At 42.6% G+C, this 25,067-nt stretch overlaps 1 protein-coding gene across 1 annotated transcript; it reads left to right on the top strand.

Moving 5' to 3' along the window:
- The first annotated feature begins 3,296 nt into the window (after nucleotides 1-3,296).
- Nucleotides 3,297-6,488, top strand: LOC134061983 (tetraspanin-8-like). The gene is made up of 9 exons (XM_062517849.1): nucleotides 3,297-3,459; nucleotides 4,130-4,195; nucleotides 4,328-4,438; nucleotides 4,613-4,687; nucleotides 4,819-4,914; nucleotides 5,102-5,200; nucleotides 5,303-5,365; nucleotides 5,948-6,031; nucleotides 6,166-6,488. The coding sequence occupies exons 1-9, from the start codon at nucleotides 3,397-3,399 to the stop codon at nucleotides 6,280-6,282; spliced, it is 774 nt and encodes a 257-aa protein (XP_062373833.1). The 5' UTR covers nucleotides 3,297-3,396; the 3' UTR covers nucleotides 6,283-6,488.
- The last annotated feature ends 18,579 nt before the right edge of the window (nucleotides 6,489-25,067 follow it).

The raw sequence follows: 25,067 nt of genomic DNA, 5'->3' as shown, positions 1-25,067 counted from the left end.
TGATTACCATCGACTTTTAAAGGCTCTGCGAGACTTTAGTCTGACCAACACCCTGTGCTAACACGGTTTCTTGCCAGCGCTGGTTGACCCGCCTCCTTTAAGTGCCTCGATTTGCTACTGGTAGATGTCAGAAAGCGGATTGCCGAGTTTAAACCAATAACAACACTCTTTCCGCTGCCTTAAACACGCCTCTACCCAGAGCCGTTGGAGCTGCTCAAAGTTGATTGGTTCTCGACCAAAGGGGGCAGTTCCGCAGATTTCGGGAACTCAGAAATCCTTCTCAATGAGCAGTTGACCAGACCAGCAGCAAAAGCCTGAAGGCGTTGCGTCACTGGGAGGGCGTGCCAGGCTACATTATTGCTAGACATCTTAACTTTTCATGTGTGAAGCATTTCAAGGTCTGTCTCTGCAGATGTGAAGTGCTATAAGCTCAATTTATTATTATTATTATTATTATTATTATTATTATTACAATGTTGTGATTACTTGCCATCTGTTGTCAGCCACAACGATGCCTTGAGAGTACACGATGAACTTTATTTAACTATCAGCTTGACTTTTCCCAAACTATGTGCAGATGTTCTAGTAGACCGCATCACCCATTACAAGGAGACGACACACACACATCAGGTGTGGACCACTCCTTAACCCCTACAACATTTGGCCCATACAACAGTACACGATTATTTAAAACTATACAACATCTCATTACTTAACTGTGCACATCTGAACCAATATACTTGGGTGGACTTCAACACACCAAGAGATCTGGATGTAGGCGCTCACAAACATTATAGTAACCCTCATAGATTTTGATTGCATTTAATGTGGGCTTTGGAAATTGGTGATTGGCTCATTTACACTTCTGAAATGACTGACATTTCAGTGACAAAGTTTGGCTCTGAAACCAATAAACCCTTTCAGAATTTAGTAGGCATGTAGTTAGGCCTTCAAGTGATTCAGTGCACTGGCATTTGAAGCAAAAGGAAAGATATAGCCTGATCTCTGATATCCTTGAGTAACATGTCCCTGGTCCTACATTTTTTTCTGATATACTAAGGACATCAAGTACCTCAGCCATTCAAGTAAAGCTTGACTTGATGTAATTCCACCTCTAACAAATGGTAAAACAAACAAATATTTGAAGAGTATAAAAGACTAATGCTGTGTAATGATTTATCATTTCCCTTTTGTGAAGATTTCGAAAGAAATTGGCCTGGGATTGGAGGAAATAATTTCCCCATGCAATTTCACTTCCTTCTTTCCTCCATGGTGTTCTTTGAAAAATAAATTCTAAGACAGAGAGGAAACGAGGAAGGAAGGGATAAAGTATGAACTTATACAGTATGTGTTTCTGAAGAAGTCCTCTGAGTTATATGACCCGTATGACTTACCATCTCTACACTGCTCAAAAAAATAAAGGGAACACTGGTTAGGAGTATAGCATCAAGTCAGTCACACTTCTAGGTCCCTCTAGAGGCCATCGGGCCCTCAGGCCACCTTCATGAAGTCTGTTTCTGGCAGTGTGGCCAGAGACATTCACACCAGTGACCTGCTAGAGGTCATTCTGTAAGGCTCTAGCAGGGCTCCTGTTCCTCCTTGCACAAAGGAGCAGATACTGGTCCTCCTACTGGGTTAAGGACCTTCTACCACTCTGCCCTGCTCTCCTAGAGCAACTGCCTGACTGACTTGATGCTACAGTATACTCCTATGAACCAGTGTTCCCTTTATTTTTTTGAGAAGTGTATATCCTTGGCTGCCATCAACTTCTCCTGGTACACAGTTCCAGATATGAAGTCCCCACATACAGGAGCAGTTCAGTTCATTTTATCTCAGCTATAGTATCATCTTGTTCCATGTTAGCTTTTCAGTAGTGTGGCTGATATTGATGGATGCAATTGTAACAAGGGCAAAGATTTTGTTCCATGATTTAGAAAGTTAAAACCGGTTTTTGATCGTTTTTGATGCTGAAGAAAGTAGTCCGGCAAGTTTCTGGGGTCACGAAAGTAAGTTTTTCTTCTCAAAACCATATGCGTTCAAAAGAGTGATATATTTGCACCACAAAAACGTTGTCCAGCTGTCAGTAGCGCGCAGTGATAGGAATCGAGAAAATAGTGCCAGTGATAACGAGGTTTGAATTTTTCCTGGACAACGTTTTTTTGGTGCAAATATATCACTCTTTTGAACACGTATGGTTTTGAGAAGAAAAATACTTTACTTTCGTGACCCCAGAAACTTGCCGGACTACTTTCTTCAGCATCAAAAACCGGCTGGATCTCGGCTCACAGGACGCTGTCGGGGGGTAAGTCATTGCTGATGCACAACGTTGCTGACAGAGAACCCATATAACTTTGTGTCTTAAAACCCGAACTATCCCTTTAACACCCTAAAAAGTCAGCGGTACAGTTCGCATTGTGAACACAAAGCGCACCAGGTTCCCTTCGCCTTTTTGCACTGTGGTTTAACCTTCTCCGTTTGCCGTAGCTTGGTCACGTGACTGTCGCAGCCTGAACATTTTGTCACATCTTGACATTAACCCTTTATGTTGATGGGGTCAAGCAGTGGAGTGTGTCAACAAATATAAATACCTGGGGACCATTATTGACAATAATTTAAACTTTGAGGCAAACTGTGTGGCTGCATACAAAAAGGGGAACCAGCGGCTTTACTCTCTGAGGAAATTGTCCTCCCTCCACATCGACAGAAAGTTGCTCACTATGTTTTATCATGGCTTATCAATGGCTGGCAGGGGTGGAGCCTACCCCGTGGGCAGATAGGCAGGGACCAAACTGGTGGTGGTGTTTTATGGAAGTGAAAATCACAAGGAGTTTGCAAGACTTTAAATTTGAGAGACCCACTCAACCATGGATGGGTGTTGCAAGCGGGGGGTTACGGGTGTCATAACACCCCCAGTTTTGCTGAAACACGATTCTATCCCCCTCACTTTTTTGTCACGGAAATGCAGGGAAATCAATATATCATGTCATTAATCAATGTCTTTTACATTTACTTAAATATAGTATATCTTAATTAGGCTATATTTTAGGCCTATGCCAGTGATACAGACATGAACCAAAATGACGCTGTTGAGTGTTTTAAAACATGTAATGCTGTGATTTATATTAACAGAGAAAGCCTATATCATAGCAAAAACAGCCTATTGTGATGACACATCTTGCAAAAATACTTACGACGAGTTCTTGTTAATTTGCCCAGATTATTTCACTTCCCTATAACACCCCCCCCCCCCCCACACACACACACACAAACACACACACATCTAAAAAGCTCGATACAAGGCTTGATACAGCTCTATTCATTTGCACTATCAGATAGGCAAAGCTTGTGTTGCTGCTACTACGCCTTGCCATTCATAGACAGACAGTGTCAGTTTGGATGATGGCACCAATCAACACATGCTTAAGGAAGACATTCATTGTTATAGATGTCATTATAGGGGTGAGTATTTCTTTGAAGTTTTAGTCAAATCAATATTGTTATTTAAATAAATAATGAAACAAAATAAATAATTTTCTACCATGGATTTTTGGATTATTATTGAGCAAAAGTGAAACTTAATTGATGGAGCTGCCTTCAAATCTGGGCCAAACATGCAATGATACAGAGTAGTCAGTAGTTTTTGCAGTAACCTGCTTACAGACAGACATAACCTTCTTGGAGGAGATGATTAAGGAAAGGTGAAAAACTGTTGTCATACAATGCAATTCTTGTCATACAGTACAATGTGATGTTTTTCTAATGGATGACAACAATTAGGTAACATTTTGGTAATCCACACTAAAGTCACAGAGGAGAGATCCTGGCCTTGTGGAGTGACCGTCAGCTGGTAGTGACTGCTGAGCACGCCTCCGTCCAGACACATTCAGAAATGGCTTAGAGTACGATAGAGGCATCCATGGGTTTTAGCTTCAGAGCACATCCCCACACGAGCTGCCTTGAGTTCACAGGTTTGAGCCAGTGCAGTGAGACAAATTGCAGGGCTGGTTTTCAGCTGTACTTTGAGTATGATTCTCCCCATAGCAAGTCTGTTTACCGTCAATATTACACTGAAGCTGTTATATTTAGGTACAAAACTTGGGATGCCTTTAACACTGATTTTGTGTTTCAGATTCTGGGAATTATTTGGCTGGTCTTATCACTGATTATCCATGGCATTCTCCATGCCAGTGGCCAGGTACAAGAGAAGGGTGAAGGCGGGCATGGGTTAAGTGTTAAAAACACATAATTTGTTTAACATGATATTAATTCTGGTTGAAATAGCCCTATATATTTTCAGTATTCTAATCATGTCGCTGTTTACCTTTAGGACAACTTAAGCGAAACAATACTTGTCTATGTAATTGGAGTTGTGATAGTGGTGACATGTGCCGTGGGGCTGTATGGCATCCTCAAGAAGAAACAGTGGGCACTGATTGTGGTAGGCAACTATTATTATTTTGACCACTTGTACTACTGTCTATAAATCCAGTTATAGTTATTTAGTTAGGAAATTGAGGTTTTGTCATATATTTGACCATATATTCATAGATTTGTAAACACATTTGCATGATTGTATACAATTTACTTGATTTATTTTTCCAAATTTGTACAGTTTTCTGTTGGGATGATTGCGATTAGCTTGCCTTCTCTTGTGGAAGCAGTATCTACCACTGTGAAATTGAATATGGTAGGTGTCAGCAGCTCAACCTTTTGTCATTTGATAACATGAAGACATGAGAGACTTCCTCAATTCATAAGACTAGTTTTGGGCCATAGCATAGATGGCTGTAGGCATGCTTGATATTCATTTTTTTGCAGACAGAAGAAAATGCAAAAGTCGCTCTTAAATTGGAAGGGTCTCTTGACGGACAGACCCTTGCTACGCAGTCTCGGTTTACGGACCTTCAAGAAAGGGTAACTCACTTTTGCAAAATTCCATTAAAGGTTGGGCACTTAGATGTGTGTGTGCGCACGCATGTGTGTGTGTGAGTGTGTTTGTGTGTCTGGCTATAATTATCTAAAAGGGAAAGTCACTATGTGACAGAGAATAGGGCTATGTGGGAGGAGTTGTCTCTCTCCCTCAAAAACTCTCTCTCAACAGTTTCAGTGTTGTGGCTTTCTAAATGGAGTCCATGACTGGGGAAATGTAATCCCACCTTCTTGTCGATGTCCAGATACACTTGAAAACTCAGCACATTGTGTAAGTAAAGATCCTTGTGTTTCTCTCTTTACTTTAAGCATTCATCTCATATACAGAACCTGTTATACTCCTAACATGGCACCTCTCTTTGGTATTATTCAGATAAGTCTCAATGTGACTTGGCGTAAGACAAGCACAACTGAGGAAATCCAGGTGTATGAGCAGGTAATGACCATCTCTGCAACTTCAGAAGGACACAATAGCTGTTTACATGGCCGCCTCTGTTATTCAAGTACAGGATTAATAGTATTTTCAAATCAGTATTTTAGAAATATGTTAGTTGTCTTGTTTCACTTCACTGCATATTTACAGTATATTCAGAAGAAACAAGATGATGTGTTTGTCTGACAAAGACAATAGTAGATTATTAGCATTCAATAGGCATATAATGAGCCTCTGTGCCTCTTATGGCTAGACATTTTGGCAGGTGCTTTTGAGAATGATAGCTTTTCTTACGCTTCACTTGACTCTGCAACATGAGGCCCCCTTATGGCCGAGGCCCTGAGCTGCAGCTCTATAGCCCGTTGGTTAAATATGGCCCTGAATGTAAATACAACCCAACCATGAACCATCTGCCTGCCTGATCATTTATTCAGCCATCAATCTAGCAAAAGTGGACTTGGACAAACCCATAAAGGCAGTTAAACCATGAGCTTCATACCAGACATTTTAGATCTTCAAAAAAGGGTCCTTAGTCTCATCATTCCACATCCTGATATGTTTTCATCCTTGTGTTTTCATCTCCAGCCATGTTTTCCTTACCTCTTCAACGAAGTGAGAAAGGAATGGAAAATAGAGGCAGCGGTTAACTTGACATATATATTATGCATGGTATGTGTTCAAGTTGATGAGTACTGTCTTTAGCATTTTTGCTTTATGCTTCATCCTGCTCGCTCATCTCAACTTTTTATTTGTGCTATTATTATTATTTATTTGTACTAGCTATTTGTGTGTTGTTCCCACAGGTTGTCGGCGCTGTGTTGTCCATTATAATACTGTGCCAAATGAGAAAAAAGACTTTCACACCACCAGTCACTTTTACAACACATGCAAGTGACTCAAAATTTGCAGAGCTTGAATGATCATTCTAGAAGATGACTTTCAACTTTCTTCATGTTCTTGCAGCTTATTTTGTCATTCGTTTGTATTTTGCCATTTTTTTTTTTTTTTTAATTATTAACATTATGTACGTACGTTATAGGCTTGTGAACATCTACAGTATGTATGAAATTGTTCTCAATTATGCCATTTGTAAAGTTGAAAAAATACCATTAAAAAACTCCTCCGGCAGAAAATAACTTTTAACCCGCCCAACCCACACACACATTCACGGACTGGCCAAACTGGCACACACACACACAAATATGTGTGCACACAGACAAACTCAAGAGCAAAGACACACGCAATCATGCACATGTAGACTCACTTACATATGTACACACAGTATGAGTGGGAAGCAGGGATGTACTGGGACATTCGGCCCAAGTGGCCCTCAAATGCTGGTACATTAGAACAGTTGAGCTACATGACCTCATTTTGCTTTAATGTGTTTCCTTAGCCTATCATTATAGCTTGGTACATAAATATGATTTGACATTTTGTAGCCTACAATTCTGTCAGTCCTCAGAACTATAGCCCATCTTTACCAAGGGAATCTTTCGAGATAGAACCCTTATGACCCTCTACTTTGAGAGACTAATAGTGATGCTCCAATCGATCAGCCGATATTGGCTAAAAATGGCTTGATCGGTGAAGCCCCCCCCCCCCCCAACAACAACAAAAAAAACGTTATTCCCTTAACTAAGATGAGTTGATACATACCCCTCACGTTTCAATGCGTCAATCGCATGCCTTTGCAAAATCATAGTCTGTGACTAGTTTGTGACTTAAAGGAACACCGTTTTTTCATATTAAACTATGTTATTCCCTTAACTAAGACGAGTTGATACATACCTCTCACATTGATACACACCTCTGCACGGCGCAACTTTGATAGCACTAGCCCAGTTCATTCATTAGGATCCAAACAGAGATGAAGTTAGAAGTGACCAAACACCTCCCTATTAAAATACAGTTACACGAGTAGTCACACGAACGGTTAAAACGTGGTGCATTTCTAAGCAGGTAAGAGGGATAAAGTTAGCCTGATTACCATCGACTTTCAAAGGCTCTGCGAGACTTTAGTCTGACCAACAGCCTGTGCTATCACGGTTTCTTGCCAGCGCTGGTTGACCCGCCTCCTTTAAGTGCCTCGATTTGCTACTGGTAGATGTCAGAAAGCGGATTGCCGAGTTTAAACCAATAACAACACTCTTTCCTCTGCCTTGAACACGCCTCTACCCAGAGCCGTTGGAGCTGCTCAAAGTTAATTGGTTCTCGACCAAAGGGGGCAGTTCCGCAGATTTCGGGAACTCAGAAATCCTTCTCAATGAGCAGTTGACCAGACCAGCAGCAAAGCCTGAAGGCGTTGCGTCACTGGGAGGGCGTGCCAGGCTAGGATAAAGTATAGTGTCGCGGAATAACAATTGGGAGCACTTAGACTTGGTGCAGTAATATCCTCACTCCAAAGTGAAACTGAAAATGCAAGAGTGAGGATATTACTGCGCCACAAATGAATGTTACATGTGCCCCTACACACACATAAACATCATTCACCCCCCGCAGCTCCCCCCATATGCACAAAGGTGAAGGAACCAACAATTTCACTGCATTCTTTACATCGGTAATCATATGCATATGGCAAATAAACATCCTTGTTAATCATACTTTTTAAGAATATTTGGTAACACTTTTTTCTTGCAGTTAAAACCCCTGATGACGCCGTGGATCGGTACAACATGGTTCTGGCCAAAGTTAAGAAGAAGAGAATTAGCAAAGCTGAGGCCTGTGCCAGACTTAAAGTTGACCGAAACACAATTGTACAGCAGGCACCAATAGCAGAACTGGCCGTGGCCAATCCGGATCTATACAGTACACTAAGGTCGAGCTTCAAAAGGAAAGATAGCCTAAAGAGATTCACTGACACCTGCAGGGGCTTCTGTGAGCAGGAGCCCACAGCCTCTGCCATTGCTAAGAAAAAGGATGATGGAAGCTTGCTTGACATCTTTAAACATTGAAAACCTTTTTGAGATGCAGAATGTTTTCTGCCCTGTTATTTTGGGCATTTATTAGTTTTCACTATCACTTTAAATAAGTTTATAGGTTTAAACCTTTGATTTGAACCTTGGATTGTTTCTTTCATTGTTCGTGTGCTACAACTTTGTATGAAAAGTAGTGTTTTGATGTGTGTAGGATTCATGCACTGATGCGCATGTTGGCAGGAATTAAAAATAACAAATTAAATATCAGTTTCTTCATTGTTAATAACACTATTCATCAATGTTAAATAAGCACCAGTTTACCACTTCAGTTAAGGGGCCACACACATGATGAACTCATGAGCACTTCATCTTTGATTCATGTAATATAACAATTTATTTCTTCATTGCGATTTTGTCCTCTTCAAATAGCGAAGTGTTAATAGCTAACATAGACTTACTTAATGGCAGGCTGCTTTAAACTTTCTTTCGGCCACTGAAAGAGGAAGGAGATTGGCACCCAGACTGAGTTGGAAACCGTCGAGGTTGGCAGTCAGGCTGGAGGGGATGCCGTCAAAGTCGAGGTGAGAACCCAGGCTTGCTCTAACCATTTCGTGGTTGGCACGAACAATTTTAAAGTCCAGGCTGTGAAAGACCATGAAAAAGCCCTAAGTCATTTGGATAGTGTCAAAACCAAATTCGCCAAGACCTCCAGAATGGAGGAGACTGTCGCCACCAATAGCCTTGTGTCGATGACGGCCTCACAGTTACAGAAAATGGAGCTGTTATTCAGGGTTACATGCTGCCACTCAGACATGCCACCACTACGACATGCTTCCATTTAGACATGCCTCTATTTCGACATGCTGCTATTTCGACATGCTGCCAATCCGACACATTTTAGTACCCCCATTCCGACAGTTTAAACAAATCCTATTTTCAAGTCAATTTAACGGACCCTATGAGCCCGACGGACGCAAAGTGCGTCAAAAAACGCACCCATTCTTCTCTGTTACATTGCTCCGCGATTATTAGTTGTAGCATCCGCCACATAAATGGTCATATTAGTTTTAAAATGATCTGATAATATTTTCATTGCAAAGCAGACTTTTTGCTATTCTTATTGTCATTTTTGTAAAAGAATCATGTTGCTTAATAATTAGTATATGTCTTTAAAAAGCCTGGCCAGGTACTATTGAGTTATTTTTTTCCTCTATCTATCTTGCTTATTATGGGCGTAGGGCAGTGATTCAGGGCAAGCACTGAGCAGATAGGGTCCGGAGCTGTCACTCACACTTTCTTCTGTCACCCGCACCCACTTTTCTGTCGGGCCCTATGGCTGCGCTCGGGATAGAATCACATGTTGCCTTTTGAACGGGACGCGGAAGATAATGGGGGCACGAATGTATGAATGAAAGAGAGAACAAGAGGTAGAAGGCCGGCTGCTTTCTGATATCCTCCTGATCGTGTCCGACACATTAAGAGAATTCTACCGTCTCTACTTTTACGCCCGACGTTGGAATAATCATCTGTTTTTCCGCGGATCCATTTCAAGGAGGTGAGAGCGATCTTTTTTTCTCCATTTTTGCTTGCGGGAGTTTAAGAGACTGTTTTGCTCAAGCATTTCGATTGATGGATTATTTTTGCCGTGGATTATTGTCGTGTTGGTGGACCGATTGAAGATCCTGAATTTTTCGTGAACCTTTTTTGTTTAATGGACTAAACGAAGCGCTTTAGGCGCGTCTTTCCCTGTATTTCTTGTGCCGCATCCGCGGTTTTGGACAATGACTCTGGCCTGCGGGCTTATTCTCTCTCTCTTTTTCCACTTACTCCCTCTCACGAAGCACTTAAATAAATCACAGCATTATAGTATAAGTTTGAATGTGTGTTTAATGAACGAATTTCTTTAATTTTGTGGCGACTCGAGCCGAGTTTGTTACAGTGGTGGCCAGTATACGGGGGATTTAAACGCACATTCTTTGAACTTATCACTTATCACTCTTTCTCCTTAGTTAATATCTTTACTTTCTCCACTTTAATCTTGCTATCAAGATGTATATGGAATCAGGGCCATTGGTAGATATCGTAGACGACCAGGGAAAGGGAGGTAATAGGCCAGGTACTCCTTGTCCTCCACCCTCCATTCAGCCAATGCACCCTCACGTTACCTTGAGGCAACGGGTAGATCGCCTCACTGATTCTCTTGGTTCTCTATACATTAATGACCAAAGCACGGCCGCAGCATCTAATATAACACCGAGAGGTGCCAGTAATATTGGTGGAGGAATTATTGAAGAAAGTGAACATGATAGCAATGAGAAGGAGAGTGGGAGTGAAGAGGAGGAAGAAGAGGATGGAAAAGAGAGTGAAGAGGAAGTTGAGGACGATGATGATACTGTTTCTCACAAACCTTCACGCTATACACCTGTTTACTATACAGAAATGAATGAACTTCGAAAGCAACTCAAAGAAACTAATATGCGTTTCCAAGCTCTTCAAAAGCAGGTTCTGGAGGCAAATTCCAGTGCAATTATAAGAGAAGAAATATTGAGACAAACATTAGACACAAAAGTTGAAGATGTCAAGAACTTTTCTACTGAACTTTCAGAGAATTTGGAGGATGCAATAGTGCGCTGTCTGCAGAGACGAGATGTGCAGTGGCAGACTCAGTTAAACCAAGTCAAACTGACCAGCACCCCTAAATTGTCTCCTGTAAATCAAGGAGGGAGTAAGTCAGGAGAAAAGTTGCTTTTTAACCTTACAAGTCCCTCTGATTTTACTGGGCCAAGAGGAGGGAAGCCCCCTATTAAGCTAAATTTTCCTAAGTTTGGGGCAGATAGCGAAACAAAGGACCCAATGACTTATTTAGAGCTTTGTACTGAATTTCTTGAATTAAGACCAATGCCAGATGCTGAAATTTTGGCCACATTGTCATCAGTACTTAAAGGCTCTGCTAAAAGCTGGTGGATAGCGGAACGCAAAAACATCCATTCATGGGGGGAATTCAAGACTGCATTTGCCTCAGCTTTTCTGGCTAATGATTTCATGCTGGAGATTGAAGAGCGCCTGCGCAACCGCATTCAGGCCCCCGGTGAGTCCATAAGAGACTATGCTTATGATTATCGAGCTCTTGCTCTGAAATGGAAACCCGACATTGACGAGGCAACATTAGTAAAGCGCATACTCAACAATGCTAATCCAAAAATTGCACCTGGTTTACGAGGCACTGTGAACACTGTAGCTGATCTGGTTAAAGTTGGCAGCATGATTGAAAGTGACATGGCCTCACAGAAAAGCTACTGGGCCAAAGTCAATGCTGAGAAACCACCGAACCAGCAACAGAAGAAAAAAGCTGACTTAATAGTTGTAAAATCAGAATCCCACTCTCAGGCTAAAGTTAAACATCCTCACTCTCTCCTTGCCGTTAACATCTCCATCAGAGGTTTCCAGGGGCCCGCCCTGCTGGACACAGGGAGTACTTTCACTCTGATGTGTGACAAGCTATGGCGACAGGTTAAGAAAACACAAGAAAACCTGACACCTTGTGGAAATCAGGAATTTGCGCTGGCAAATGGTACAGCAAAGAGGGCCTTAGGAAAAGCTCATTGTGCCATTAACCTCCATGACAGTTACTGGACTCATTCCATATATGTGCTTGCAGATGAAGATCTTGCTTTTCCAATCATTTTAGGCCTAGACTTCCTGCAAAAAAGTGGCCTACGACTGGACTTCATGCGAGGAACTTATGGAGTGAGAGATGGCCAACAGCTGACATACTACCCATTCATTAATCAGAGTGAGAGGGAGAAAGAATGGCGCACAACTGATGGAACAGCAAGCTTAAGCATTTATTATGCTTTACCTCTCAGTGACCAACCATCTACGACACGGTCTGCCTGTCTGAACATTCTATCTGACCTACCCTCTGAATCTAGGCCTGACCTCTTACAGTTGATGAATGAATGGCCGTCTATCTGCTCTGGTGACCTGGGGAAAACATCTGTGGTGAAGCATACCATCCGCCTAACCGACGACATACCCCTGCGATGTCCAGCTTACCGGGTGTCACCTCTTAAGAAAGACATCATCCAGCAGCAGTTGAAGGAGATGTTAGCTGATGGAATCATTGAACCCTCTTCTTCACCATATGCCAGTCCTGTCGTGCTTGTCCCTAAACCTGGGGGAAAGTGGCGTTTCTGTGTTGATTATAGGCGTCTGAACAAAAAGACCTTGTTTGACGCTTATCCAATGCCCAAAATACATGACATCCTTGAGTCTTTTGCGGGAGCAAGTGTATTCAGTTCTTTAGACCTGCGCTCTGGGTACTGGCAGGTTGCCATGGCTGAAGCCTGCATTGAGAAGACTGCATTCATCACCCCGTTTGGCTTATACCATTTCCTCTCTATGCCTTTCGGCCTGATGAACTCGGGGGCCACGTTCCAGAGACTTATGGAAAATGTTTTGGCTGACCTGAAAGGTGTTTGTTGTTTTGTTTACATTGATGACATCATCGTATATTCAAAATCAGAAGCGTCTCACCTGGAAGATCTGAAGAAAGTGTTTGAAAAACTCCATAATGCCTCCCTGACTCTCAACCTGAAAAAATGCCATTTCTTCAAATCCTCTCTGAAGTTCCTAGGCCATCAAGTGTCCGGCCAGGGTATTTCAGCAGATCCTGAAAAGCTCAAGGCCATTGATGAATACCCCCGGCCACAAAACATCCGAGAACTCCAGCGGTTCTTGGGCCTCGCTGGTTGGTATCATAAGTTCATTAAAAATTTTGCTGACCTGGCCGCCCCTCTGAATAACTTGAAGAAAAGGGACGTTGCATGGAGATGGACGGAAGACTGTGAGAGAAACTGGGAGAGCCTGAAACAAGCGTTACAGTCCCCTCCGGTCCTCTCTCATCCAGATCTGGAAAAACCCTTTAAGGTCTCCACGGATGCTAGTGACGTTGGCCTGGGTGCCGTGTTGACCCAAGAGGATGATGATGGTGAACATGTGATCGCTTTTGCATCCCGTTTACTGAATGCAGCCGAGCGAAACTACTCTGTTTCAGAAAAGGAGTGTTTGGCCGTGGTCTGGGCAGTGGAAAGGTGGCAACATTTTCTGGAAGGAGTGCGATTTGAAGTCATAACTGACCATGCAGCCCTGTCTTGGGTCTTCAATGCGCCAAAAACGTCCTCTCGCCTCACACGCTGGGCCCTCAGACTCCAGCCCTTCACATTCACCGTGCGGTACAGGAAGGGGACCTTGAATGTAGTCCCGGATGCTCTGTCCCGTATCCCTGGGCCCAGTGCTGATGATGTGCCGACCACCACAAGCCTTGCTGTTTGCTATAGCACAGCCAAAGTGTCCACTGACCTGCCAAACTCTCTGGATGAGATAGCCACTGCTCAAAACAACGATGATTACATCAAAGATGTCCGTAAGCAGATGCCAGCTCCCACGTCTCTTCCTCCAGACCGCATTTCCTTTCTTGACCACCAGGGGCTGTTATGCAGAAGAGTGCCAATAGCTCGGGATGGACACAAGTACCAGCTGGTTGTCCCAAAGGGCCTACATCTCACCTTTTTGCAATACTTCCATGATAACCCTCTAGGGGGACACTTTGGACAACTAAAGACCCTCCTGCGCATCCTGGAAGTAGCCTGGTGGCCAGACATTCGTAAAGACACTTGGAAACATGTCAAAGAATGTTCCGTCTGCCAGCAGCACAAACCCTCTAACACCAAGCCTAGTGGTTTGCTGCAGTCAACGCAAGTGTCAGAGGTTGGTGAAATGTTGGGCATCGACATCATGGGTCCATTCCCTCGTAGCCGGAAAAATAATCACTACTTGGTTGTGCTTGTAGACTATTACTCAAAATGGATTGAGCTCTTCCCGGTGCATAACAGCAAGACGCCCAAACTGGTGAGAATTCTCACAGAAGAGGTCTTCACCAGGTGGGGTACTCCCAAATATCTTCTGTCTGACCGGGGGAGCCAGTTCACCAGCCATCTCTTGAGAAACATCTGCAAAGCATGGGGAGTGACCAACAAATTTACCACCAGCTATCATCCCCAAACAAACCAGACAGAAAGGGTGAACCGTTCTCTTAAATGCATGATTGCGTCCTATGTTGCAGGAAAGCACAAGGATTGGGACAAGTGGGTCCATGAATTCCGCTTTGCCATCAATTCCTCGTGGCAAGAGTCCACAGGCTATTCCCCAGCCATTCTGCACCTGGGCCGCTCTCTGAAAGGCCCTCTTGAACAGCTGCTGCCCAAAGCTCCTTCCCCAGCTTCGTCTAGACACACTCTTTTGGAGAGACAGTTGGAACTGAAAAAGGAAGTGGCAGAGAATGTCAAGAAGGCCCACGAGAAACAAGCAAAGTATTACAACCTGAAGCGACGAGATGTCCAGTTCGCACCAAGCGACCTGGTGTGGGTCAAAGCTCACCCATTGTCTGACGCATCCAAGGGGTTCACTGCCAAGCTGGCACCAAAGTGGACCGGGCCATGTACAGTGGAAAAGAAATTAGGACCTTTGAACTACAGAGTTCATTTCTCTGATCACTCCATGGATACTGTAAATGTGGTGAATATGAAACCCTACTTTGGGCCTCCTCCCACCATTTCCAGTCTGGGGGCGGGGACTGTAGCATCCGCCACATAAATGGTCATATTAGTTTTAAAATGATCTGATAATATTTTCATTGCAAAGCAGACTTTTTGCTATTCTTATTGTCATTTTTGTAAAAGAATCATGTTGCTTAATAATTAGTATATGTCTTTAAAAAGCCTGGCCAGGTACTATTGAGTTATTTTTTTCCTCTATCTATCTTGCTTATTATGGGCGTAGGGCAGTGATTCAGGGCAAGCACTGAGCAGATAGGGTCCGGAGCTGTCACTCACACTTTCTTCTGTCACCCGCACCCACTTTTCTGTCGGGCCCTATGGCTGCGCTCGGGATAGAATCACATGTTGCCTTTTGAACGGGACGCGGAAGATAATGGGGGCACGAATGTATGAATGAAAGAGAGAACAAGAGGTAGAAGGCCGGCTGCTTTCTGATATCCTCCTGATCGTGTCCGACACATTAAGAGAATTCTACCGTCTCTACTTTTACGCCCGACGTTGGAATAATCATCTGTTTTTCCGCGGATCCATTTCAAGGAGGTGAGAGCGATCTTTTTTTCTCCATTTTTGCTTGCGGGAGTTTAAGAGACTGTTTTGCTCAAGCATTTCGATTGATGGATTATTTTTGCCGTGGATTATTGTCGTGTTGGTGGACCGATTGAAGATCCTGAATTTTTCGTGAACCTTTTTTGTTTAATGGACTAAACGAAGCGCTTTAGGCGCGTCTTTCCCTGTATTTCTTGTGCCGCATCCGCGGTTTTGGACAATGACTCTGGCCTGCGGGCTTATTCTCTCTCTCTTTTTCCACTTACTCCCTCTCACGAAGCACTTAAATAAATCACAGCATTATAGTATAAGTTTGAATGTGTGTTTAATGAACGAATTTCTTTAATTTTGTGGCGACTCGAGCCGAGTTTGTTACAGCGAGATTAGACCTATATTGCATGAAAGGGCAGAACCGGGGCTTTCCAACGAGACTAAACACGTGTCTGTACGATCAATTGAAAATAAAATAAAATCATGAATTTAAATCAAAGTATATCATTGCCCTGCGTTCACCCACGCAGCCACTGCTCTCGCTTGAATTACTCCGCACAGACATGACACGCATATCAAATGAAAGAGAAGAAACAGAGCTTTCCATTGATACCAAACACATCGATCCTTTTGGGTTATAAAAACAGACGAAGTGACAAACAAATAAGAATGTCATATAGCTTCGTCTACCGCTTTCGTTTGATTTACTCGTGAAACCGTGGTCAAAAAGATATGGCTTGCATGTCAGATAAAAGAGGAGAGCTAGAGCTATCCACAGATACCAAATACAACCTTCTAGGCCATAAAACAGACGAAGTGACAGCAAAATAATAACTTAATTTAGCTCCACTTAGTCCGCGAATAATGAGACAGAGAAGAAAGGAATATCTGAAAACTGCTTTCACTTCCCCGAGTCGCGCACGCAACAGACACATAACCATACAGTATATCAAGAAGTCTTCACAATGACATTTTAAATGTGAATCTTTATTATTTTACACAATTGGATATAGTTATGACATTAATAGCCTATTAATGACCTCATGTCGGAGTGGCACGTTGTTTGAAAAAAAAGTTAAATACCGCCACTGCGACCATGAAAAAATAAAATGTCGGAGTGGTGGGACTTTTTCCCTTAAAGAGACATGCCTCCACTACGACAATTGGACGTCAATGTCGGAGTGCTGGTATGTCGGAATGAACGGCGGATACCGTTATTCAGAAACGTTCATGCCATCGGGAAAAAAGCCAGACCCTTCACAGACTTACCGTGGACATGTGAGTAAGTGGGGAAACATTAACTTATTTTTACTATATTATGAAAGTAACGTTAGCATAATTGAACTTGTGTTAGTGTTGTTAATGTCTCCTTAGGTAGGTTAATGTTGCTTACTTCACATGAAAGTTTTAGGCTGTGTTCAGACTGCCAGCCAAAATCCAATTTTTAGCCCATTCAGATTTGAATCGGATGTCACTTTTGAAGTCTGAACAGTGACAGGTCACATGAATTCCGATTTTAGCGAAACGGTTGCAAACCACATCCAGGAGGTAGTTTCATATCGCATTCGTATCGGATATGGACAGATGCGTCTCAGTCTAAACAGCTCCCAACACACGGATTTGACTGTCCGTGACGTGACTTTACGTGCGTGACCGCCCACCTATTTCGAGTTGTGAAACAACGTTATGGCTATGTCTTTTGACTATGTTATATTAAACGTGACTTAACAATAGGGCCTACTCAATGCTAAATAGAGCATTATAGGCTACAGTCTCTGCTCTGTTTCTATGAAGGTTGGAAGAATCCACATTGTTCTATTAAATGCCGTTAAATAATTAAACAGCCTTACAACAGTTTGAAGCGGAGCTTGCCACTGATTAGTTTTGGTTTCTGTCGCGCAAATGAACACTCACCTAGTTGTATTGTTCTATGTATCACACCAAAAAAATCACACCAAATTAGCATGTATTTCCTCCTGATGGCAGAAATGTTTGCTTTTGTTGCTACAGCAACCTGTCAGATCTGTTACTAATGTGACCCAGTCTGAACAGAGCCATATCCGATTTGGACACTTGCTAAAGGCAGTGTGAACAGTCAGCCCTAAAAATCGGATATAAGAAGGAGTCAGATTTGTCTGCAGTCTGAACGCGGCCTTAGACTCCTGAAACCTCCACTGGATGAATACGGGCTGCTCTGCTATTTCAAATCTATCCTACAGGAAGGAGAGAAATAACGTACACAGTTGTAATTATGTCAGAGCTGACAACATTATTGACCGAGTAGCTAATGAAAAACCCTGTCTCCAAGTTGATGTTGCTAGCCAAATATCCTTGCTATCGCTATAGTGAACTGAACTTAAAATCTAACTTGGGTAAATTTTAAACAGTTGGCTTTGTTATCGCTAAAATTCTTCAACTGCAGATAAATATAAAATATAACATTTTCAGTCGGCTGCCTGACATTATTTGGACTTAAAAAACAACACAAATCAACAAAGAAAACGTATCGCCAAAGCATTACTTACCATGTAAAGAACTCCAAGAAAATGGCGTCTCCTCGAAAATCTCAAATCTTTGAGGATACGTTAGAAGAGGCATGGTTTTCATAACTCTGTAGGGAGTTGAGTACTAAACACTGCCCAATGACACCAACTCCCTTACACATCTAACTCCTTTACATTTAAATCAACTTCTTGCAGTGTAATTTTAACTCTTAATTTCAACACTTCTGCTTAACACTGGGAAATTAACTCTGAGAATTTTGCTGTTTAAAGCTAACCGCATGACCATGGCCATGCCAGTGCTATGAACTTCGGAAGTGATGTTTGAATGAATGTTATGCCCATAGCCGATGTCCAGAAAGAGTCAAGAGTGGCAACCTGATCAGGCAACAGAAGCGCTAGGCATTGTTGATGAGTAGCCCATGCAACGTTATGATCCTTTAACAGCCTGCTTTACCAACATGGGTGCATGTGTGTCGGACTCAGCATGTTTATCCAACATGATCAATCTTGAAACGGTCCGTTGTTTATGTGAGACATCATCATTTCCATGAATGGCAAGTTGGCAACACGTGAGTTTGTCAGCGAAATGGGCTTTTTTTGCTGAAGTAAGCCAGAGTGAGAATTGGGGAGTGGCTAGAGTGCGGAGAGCGGGGGAATTGTGGGATTTCGGCAGAGTTGTATTTTGTTTAATTTAACAATATCTTTGACATTTTTTGTCCATAAACAACCAAACTGTGCACTGCACTCACGCATGTCATTAGCAAAACATGTGTCAAATGTTAGGTCAGTCGGATGAGTAGTTCGAGAGTTATGCGTGGAACACACATAGTGACACACAGACAGACGTTCCTTACGGTGCAGTCAGACGCTTGCGTCCGCCAACGTATGCCTCATTTTGTCACATTTCCATAAACGCGAACTGATTGGTTTGTCAGTGTTCGAAAATTTGCATACACGGAATTTCATTGGCTGGCGCTTGCGCGATCCGTCAAAAGTTGAACATTTCTCAACTTTTTAGCGGAGGCAATGTATCTCAGGCAACGCATCGGACCCACAATTCAGTGCGGCATGAAATGAAGTCCAGCCAATGTAAAGTGAATGGGAAAACAACGGACGAACGTTGGCCGACGCAAGCGTGTGACTGCGCCGTTAGCACGCACACGGTGAATCAACGTCATAGCTGCTGTTGATGTGATGTTGATTCAACGACATTTTGGCCGGTGAAACCATGTTGTTTTGACGCAGACATTTTCCTGTTAATAAAAAGCTAGCGACAGTATTGCACTAACCTTAAACCCTGCATGTTCGCCGGAAACCTTGCACACATAGTATTCGTCATTAGTTTATTGTACATAACTGTCATACACATGTCATACTTTCATACTTACGAGTCATGTAATCCACTGGTAGCCAGTTTCTTGAATAACTGCATTATATATCCCTTTTTTTTTCGTGTACATATCGGTCATGGTGACTTTATAGTTTTTTTGAAGTGTAGGCCTACTTTCATTCCTGTTAGATCTTCCCCCAAAAAAGTTGGTGAAACAAAAATGATACAGGGGTTGAAAAAACCCCCCTGCAACTTGTTATATTTGTTGTTTATTTGTATTTTTAAAAAGGAACAATGCCTGCTGGGAGTTGGGAAGTGTAGCCTATCTTAACCTATTTCCTGTCATTCGTGATTCGAGACTCACTGAAATGTTTACTTCAGATAGTGCTTGGGTTCATCTAATCGTTACCTAGGAAGCTGGATTTCAATTCTATCATGAATAACTTCGCTGAGCTATATAGGCTAAATGCTCAGAGGAGTGAGTTTGTAGTGGGTGAGTAGCCTGCAGGTTTCACTGTCATTTGTTGGAACACTGTGCCATGCCGATTATATTGTAGCGCCGATATATAGCCCCCTGTGTTGGACTCAGAGACAGTAAAGATTGGACTGCATGCTCTCTGTCTCCTGTTTTCCCGGCCTGTGCGTGCATGCGCGAGTCTCCCTCTCGCTCCTGTAAGGCAGGCATAACACTTTATGAAACCTGAATTCTTGCTTTTTAAAACGTTGACATAACAGCTTTTTCAATGTTGAAATGTTTCTTGTCATAGGGGGCAAATCCTTGTCTTAGGAACAATGCAGGTGTAAGGTAGGGTTACACTCAATGAAACCCCAATTGTTGTGTTATTGAAATACGCTGCTAGTTGCAAACAACCAGTCGTGGGCTAACGTTGACGTAAAAGCTGTTTCAACGTCGTAATTCAACCTTCAACGCTGTCAACCGATATCAACGTAGATACAACTTGTGCGTGCTATTGTAGGCTGACGTTAAAGTAAAAGGTGTATCAACGTCGCAGTTCAACCTTCAACGCTGTCAACCAATGTCAACGTTGATCCAACGTGTGCGTGCTAGCTGGGTTGCATTAGATAGATTTTGATGTGGTTGTTCTTTTTTTGCCTGCTGCCTAGCAGCGCAGCAAGATGAGGATGGTGGCGAACTTCATGTATCGACTCTTTAAGAAGAAAAAAGTACAGTCTAGAACAGCGTTTCTCAACCTTTGGGTCGCGGAGCGTTCTGAAAATTCCTCAGTCCACAAGCTTCGAAGCCCCCATTCTAACATTATGCTACCTGAACCTGGTTCTGCACAATTAGACCTACTGTTTTGAACATTCAACCAATCTTATGCTAAGCTTTGGGTCTCAGATAATTTAAAATATATACACTTATCCATAAGTCACTTGCTTTGGCGGTGTGCTACAAACTAGATGTACCGCAAAGCAGTACACAATATGACCGCCGCTCAGTCCAACCAGAGCAATCGCGGCCTGCAGAAGAAGTTTTCAGAGTTGACTCTACCTCAGTTCTGGCACCGCATTGTGCACACAAATCCTGCCTTTGGTCACCATGCAATAAAAGTGCGTTTGCCTTTCAGTCCCACCTATTTATGTGAAGCTGGCTTCTTGCGCAGCTAAATACTGATATGCATTCAAATTTGACAAACAGTGAAAATTTGCGGTGAAAATGTTTTCTTTGAACAGTTACATTTGAATTATTTGGTGTTAAAGGAACACTTCACCGTTTTTTCATATTAAAGTACGTTATTCGCTTAATTAAGTCGAGTTGATACATACCTCTCACGTTTCAATGCGTGCACTCACTGGCTCTGGTGCGCGGCGCAACTTTGATAACACTTAGCCTTAGCTAGCCCAATGCATTCATTAGGATCCAAACAGAGATGAAGTTAGAAGTGACCAAACACCTCCATGTTTTCACAAGGATCTAGGACTTCTCGATAGGAGACATATTTCTTAAGGCGGGGCCTTGTAAAACATCCTTGCATGTGATTTGATAAACCACTTGTCCGTTATCTTGAATGACGTGTTAGCTCTTGCCAAACCCGGTCGGAAGAAGAGTGAAAACATCCTTGCCACCAATAAATGTCTTCAAAACCATTCTCTGTTCATCTTTTAAAAAATGAATTGATAGATTCGACAAAACGGTTGAAATAGCGGAATTAATGTCAGCACAAGACTCCTCGCTGTGTGCTGCCATTGTTGTTTGAATCAAACACTCGCTTTGGCGCTCCTGATTGGTTCATCATTTTTTGCTCCCTGGAAGGAGTTTGGATTGCCCTCGAGCCCAGACCCTTGTGTGGAGCTCAGCGAAACGCCTCTGGTGGAGCATGGCGGAACTACAAGGGTCTGGCGAGAGTCAGGCTACGACCAAGTATGGTGAGACAAAATAAAACGTGGTGCATTGCTAAGCAGGTAAAAGGGATAACTATATTGTGTGGCGGAATAATATTGGGAGCACTTAGACTCTACGCAGTAATATCCTCACTCCAAAGTGAAATTGAAAGTGCAAGAGTGAGGATTACTGCGCCACACAATATAGTTATCCCTCTTACCTGCTTAGAAATGCACCACGTTTTATTTTGTCTCACCATACAGATGGTACGGGTTGAGAATGCTCCTTTCTTTCCCGCACATCGGGACTCCCGAAGTATCGGGACTTTGTAATTAACTGCAACCGCAAGGGGGCAACATAAGACCGCCCTAATAAAATGAAGGTTCGGCTCATACCGGAAAACACGGAAAAACCCGAAGACACCGCGCTGGTGACAAACGGAGAAAAGAGACATCACGCTCGGCATGTCAGATTGCAGTTTCAGAGTTTTCGAATGTTTTACAGCCTACCTCACAGCTGGCTCTCTCACTCGACGTAGCCTATAACTCAGTCAGTCCAGCAGAGATGCCAGAGCAACGTTTTGGTCAATGGAGAGGGAGAGAAATGCTCCGCATATCCGTCTCATTTAATCCGTCTCATTTAATCTTTAAAATGAAGGTGATGACTGGCGAAATTATAATCAAACGACGTTTCAATAAACCATTGTTGAAATTAATGAAAATGGTTTTAGAAGCCTTCAATTCAACCTGAAAGACTCGATAGGCAACCTTAGATTAATTAATTCATTAATTCATTACGGTTACAAGACCGCATTTCGGTGAATAGGCTATTATTGTCAAGGCGAAGACGAAAGAGATGGACAAGATGGACATTTAGGCTACATTTATGCTAGGAATACTTAGAAATGTGTAGTATATAGGCTATTTTAAAACGGAGGCATGTTCATTTGGGGTGCTTACCCAGCACTTGTTATCACAGATTTTGTCCCCATCACTTTTGACAACTGAAAATAAAATGTATTTAACAGAAATATCTTTAATACATGCCTATCATGTCACTTTACTTATAACCGTAGGCTACATGCATGGAGAAGATTGCGCATTTTGTAACATTGTAACAATGGATGGTCAGATATGCGATAGGGCAGTGAGGGTGATTCATTGTAACCATCGACTAGTAGGCCTAGCTCCGCAAAAGAAGTTTCTAGCAACTTAGAACTAGCCTATATGGATCTCGTTATGCATGTTCATGTTGATTCAGAGATAGACATAGACTACCGTGGGCTACTGTGCGTATAACAGCATTTTATCATGGTTACATGTCGGCAGTCCGACATCCCTTTCGTCCGACATGCCGCTATTCAGACATGGTGTTATTCCGACATGCTGCCAATCCGACACATTTTAGTATCCCCATTCCGACAGTTTACAAATCCTATTTTTTTCCACGTCAATTTAACAGACCCTATGAGCCCGACGGACGCAAAGTGCGTCAAAAAACACACCCATTCTTCTCTGTTACATTGCCCCGCGATTATTAGTCACAGAGAGATGAGACCTATTGCATGAAAGAGCTCAGAAGAACCGGGGCTTTCCAACGAGACTAGACACGTGTCTGTACGATCAAGTAGCCTATGCAAATAAAAATAAAATGAAAGTATCATATTTACAGTCTATATTGCTCTGCGTTCACCCACGCAGCCACTGCTCTCGCTTGAATTACGCCGGGACCAGGCATCGCACAGACATAACACGCATATCAAATGAAAGAGGAGAAACAGAGCTTTCCATTGATACCAAACACATCGATCCTTTTGTGTTATAGAAACAGACGAAGTGACAAACAAATAAGAATCATATCTTCGGCTACCGCTATTTCGTTTGATTTACTCGTGAAACCGTGGTTAAAAAGATACAGCTTGCATGTCAGATAAAAGAGGAGAGCTAGAGCTATCCACAGATACCAAATACAACCTTCTAGGCCATAAAACAGACGAAGTGACAGCAAAATAATAACTTCTATAGTAATAATCTAGCTCCACTTAGTCCGCGAATAATGAGACGGAGAAGAAAACTTGCCATGTCAGAACTTCCCCGAGTCGTGCACGCAACAGACACATAACCATATCAAGAAGTCTTCACAATGGCATTTTAAATGTGAATCTTTATTATTTTACACAATTGGATATAGTTATGACATTATAGCCTATTAATGACCTCATGTCGGAATGGCACGTTGTTTGAAAAAAATAGTTAAATACCGCCACTGCGACCATGAAAAAAAAAAAATGTCGGAGTGGTGGGACTTTCTCCCATAAAGAGACATGCCTCCACTACGACAATTGGACATCAATGTCGGAGTGCTGGTATGTCGGAATGAACGGCGGTAGCCCTTTCATCATGTGGTGAATTAATGACTAACGTCAGTTTAACATGTCAGAACTTTTGATCGGCGTTTCAAGCGCATGCCGCGAATAAATGAACTCGACTGACTGAATCCTTTGTATTTGTTGGCTAAGAGCAAATGTATTGTCATTCGAACTGTGGCGTAACTGGTTGAGGCATCTGTGTCACACGTCAGCGACCGGGGTTCAAAACCCATTCCACCAATCTCTCCGAAACCCTTAGGACAAAAGGCTTTATTTTATTAAAGAAAAAGGAACGTTTTGCGATTTTTTTATGAATGCGATGCCTGCTGAAAAGAAAAGTTAATATGTGAATTCGTGGTTCAGCGCACACACACACACACACACACCTTTTTACATTTACGGGCTCGGGCACACGCCTTGCATTCTAGGAATATCGCCGCCATTTGGTAGCGCACTGAACGTAATATCCATTCATTCAGATGCACAAGACAAGAAGCAGAAATAAAGTAGCGATTTATTCTTTTCCTCTTGCGATCGTGGGTTGCACTGTTACACCCCACTACACAGCAACATACGACCAAGAAGGCAAAAACTAAGTAACATGAACACACTAAAAGGCGGGAGTAAATCCATAGTAATCCAAAGTAAACTAAGGAGTGAAGCTGCCAATGTGGCTGTGCCCGCGAAGTTTTGATGTCATGATCCCGAGCCCTAGTGTCAGGAAGTGTCTGTCGAGAGCTAGGGGGAGGGAGGCAATCGTCCTCAATGCCGTATATAGGTAGGCTATAATGTCTAGTGAACTGGTTAGACAAGTGTGGGGGAGGGGGAATGATCGCACAAGACAATTGCTCTTCATGAAATGGGTAGTCTCAAAGACGGCTGTCGATTTTTAAACGTAGCCTACTACATCACTTACGAAATCGGACGTGGCACATAGCCTAATTATTAGGCTACTGGATTTAATATAGCAAGTCCATAGACTTTGTTCATCCAATATTAGCCTATATTAAAATGTAATGTGCTGCGGGGAAGCATTGGGGAAGTCAGTTTAAGTTGTCCTGTAACAATTTGCCTCTTATTATAATCA

The sequence above is a fragment of the Sardina pilchardus genome, chromosome 17, assembly GCF_963854185.1.
Source record: "Sardina pilchardus chromosome 17, fSarPil1.1, whole genome shotgun sequence".
NCBI classification, from domain to species: domain Eukaryota; kingdom Metazoa; phylum Chordata; class Actinopteri; order Clupeiformes; family Clupeidae; genus Sardina; species Sardina pilchardus.
The sequence above is the reverse complement of the archived record's forward strand: the minus strand, read 5'-3'. Positions and strand labels throughout refer to the sequence as shown.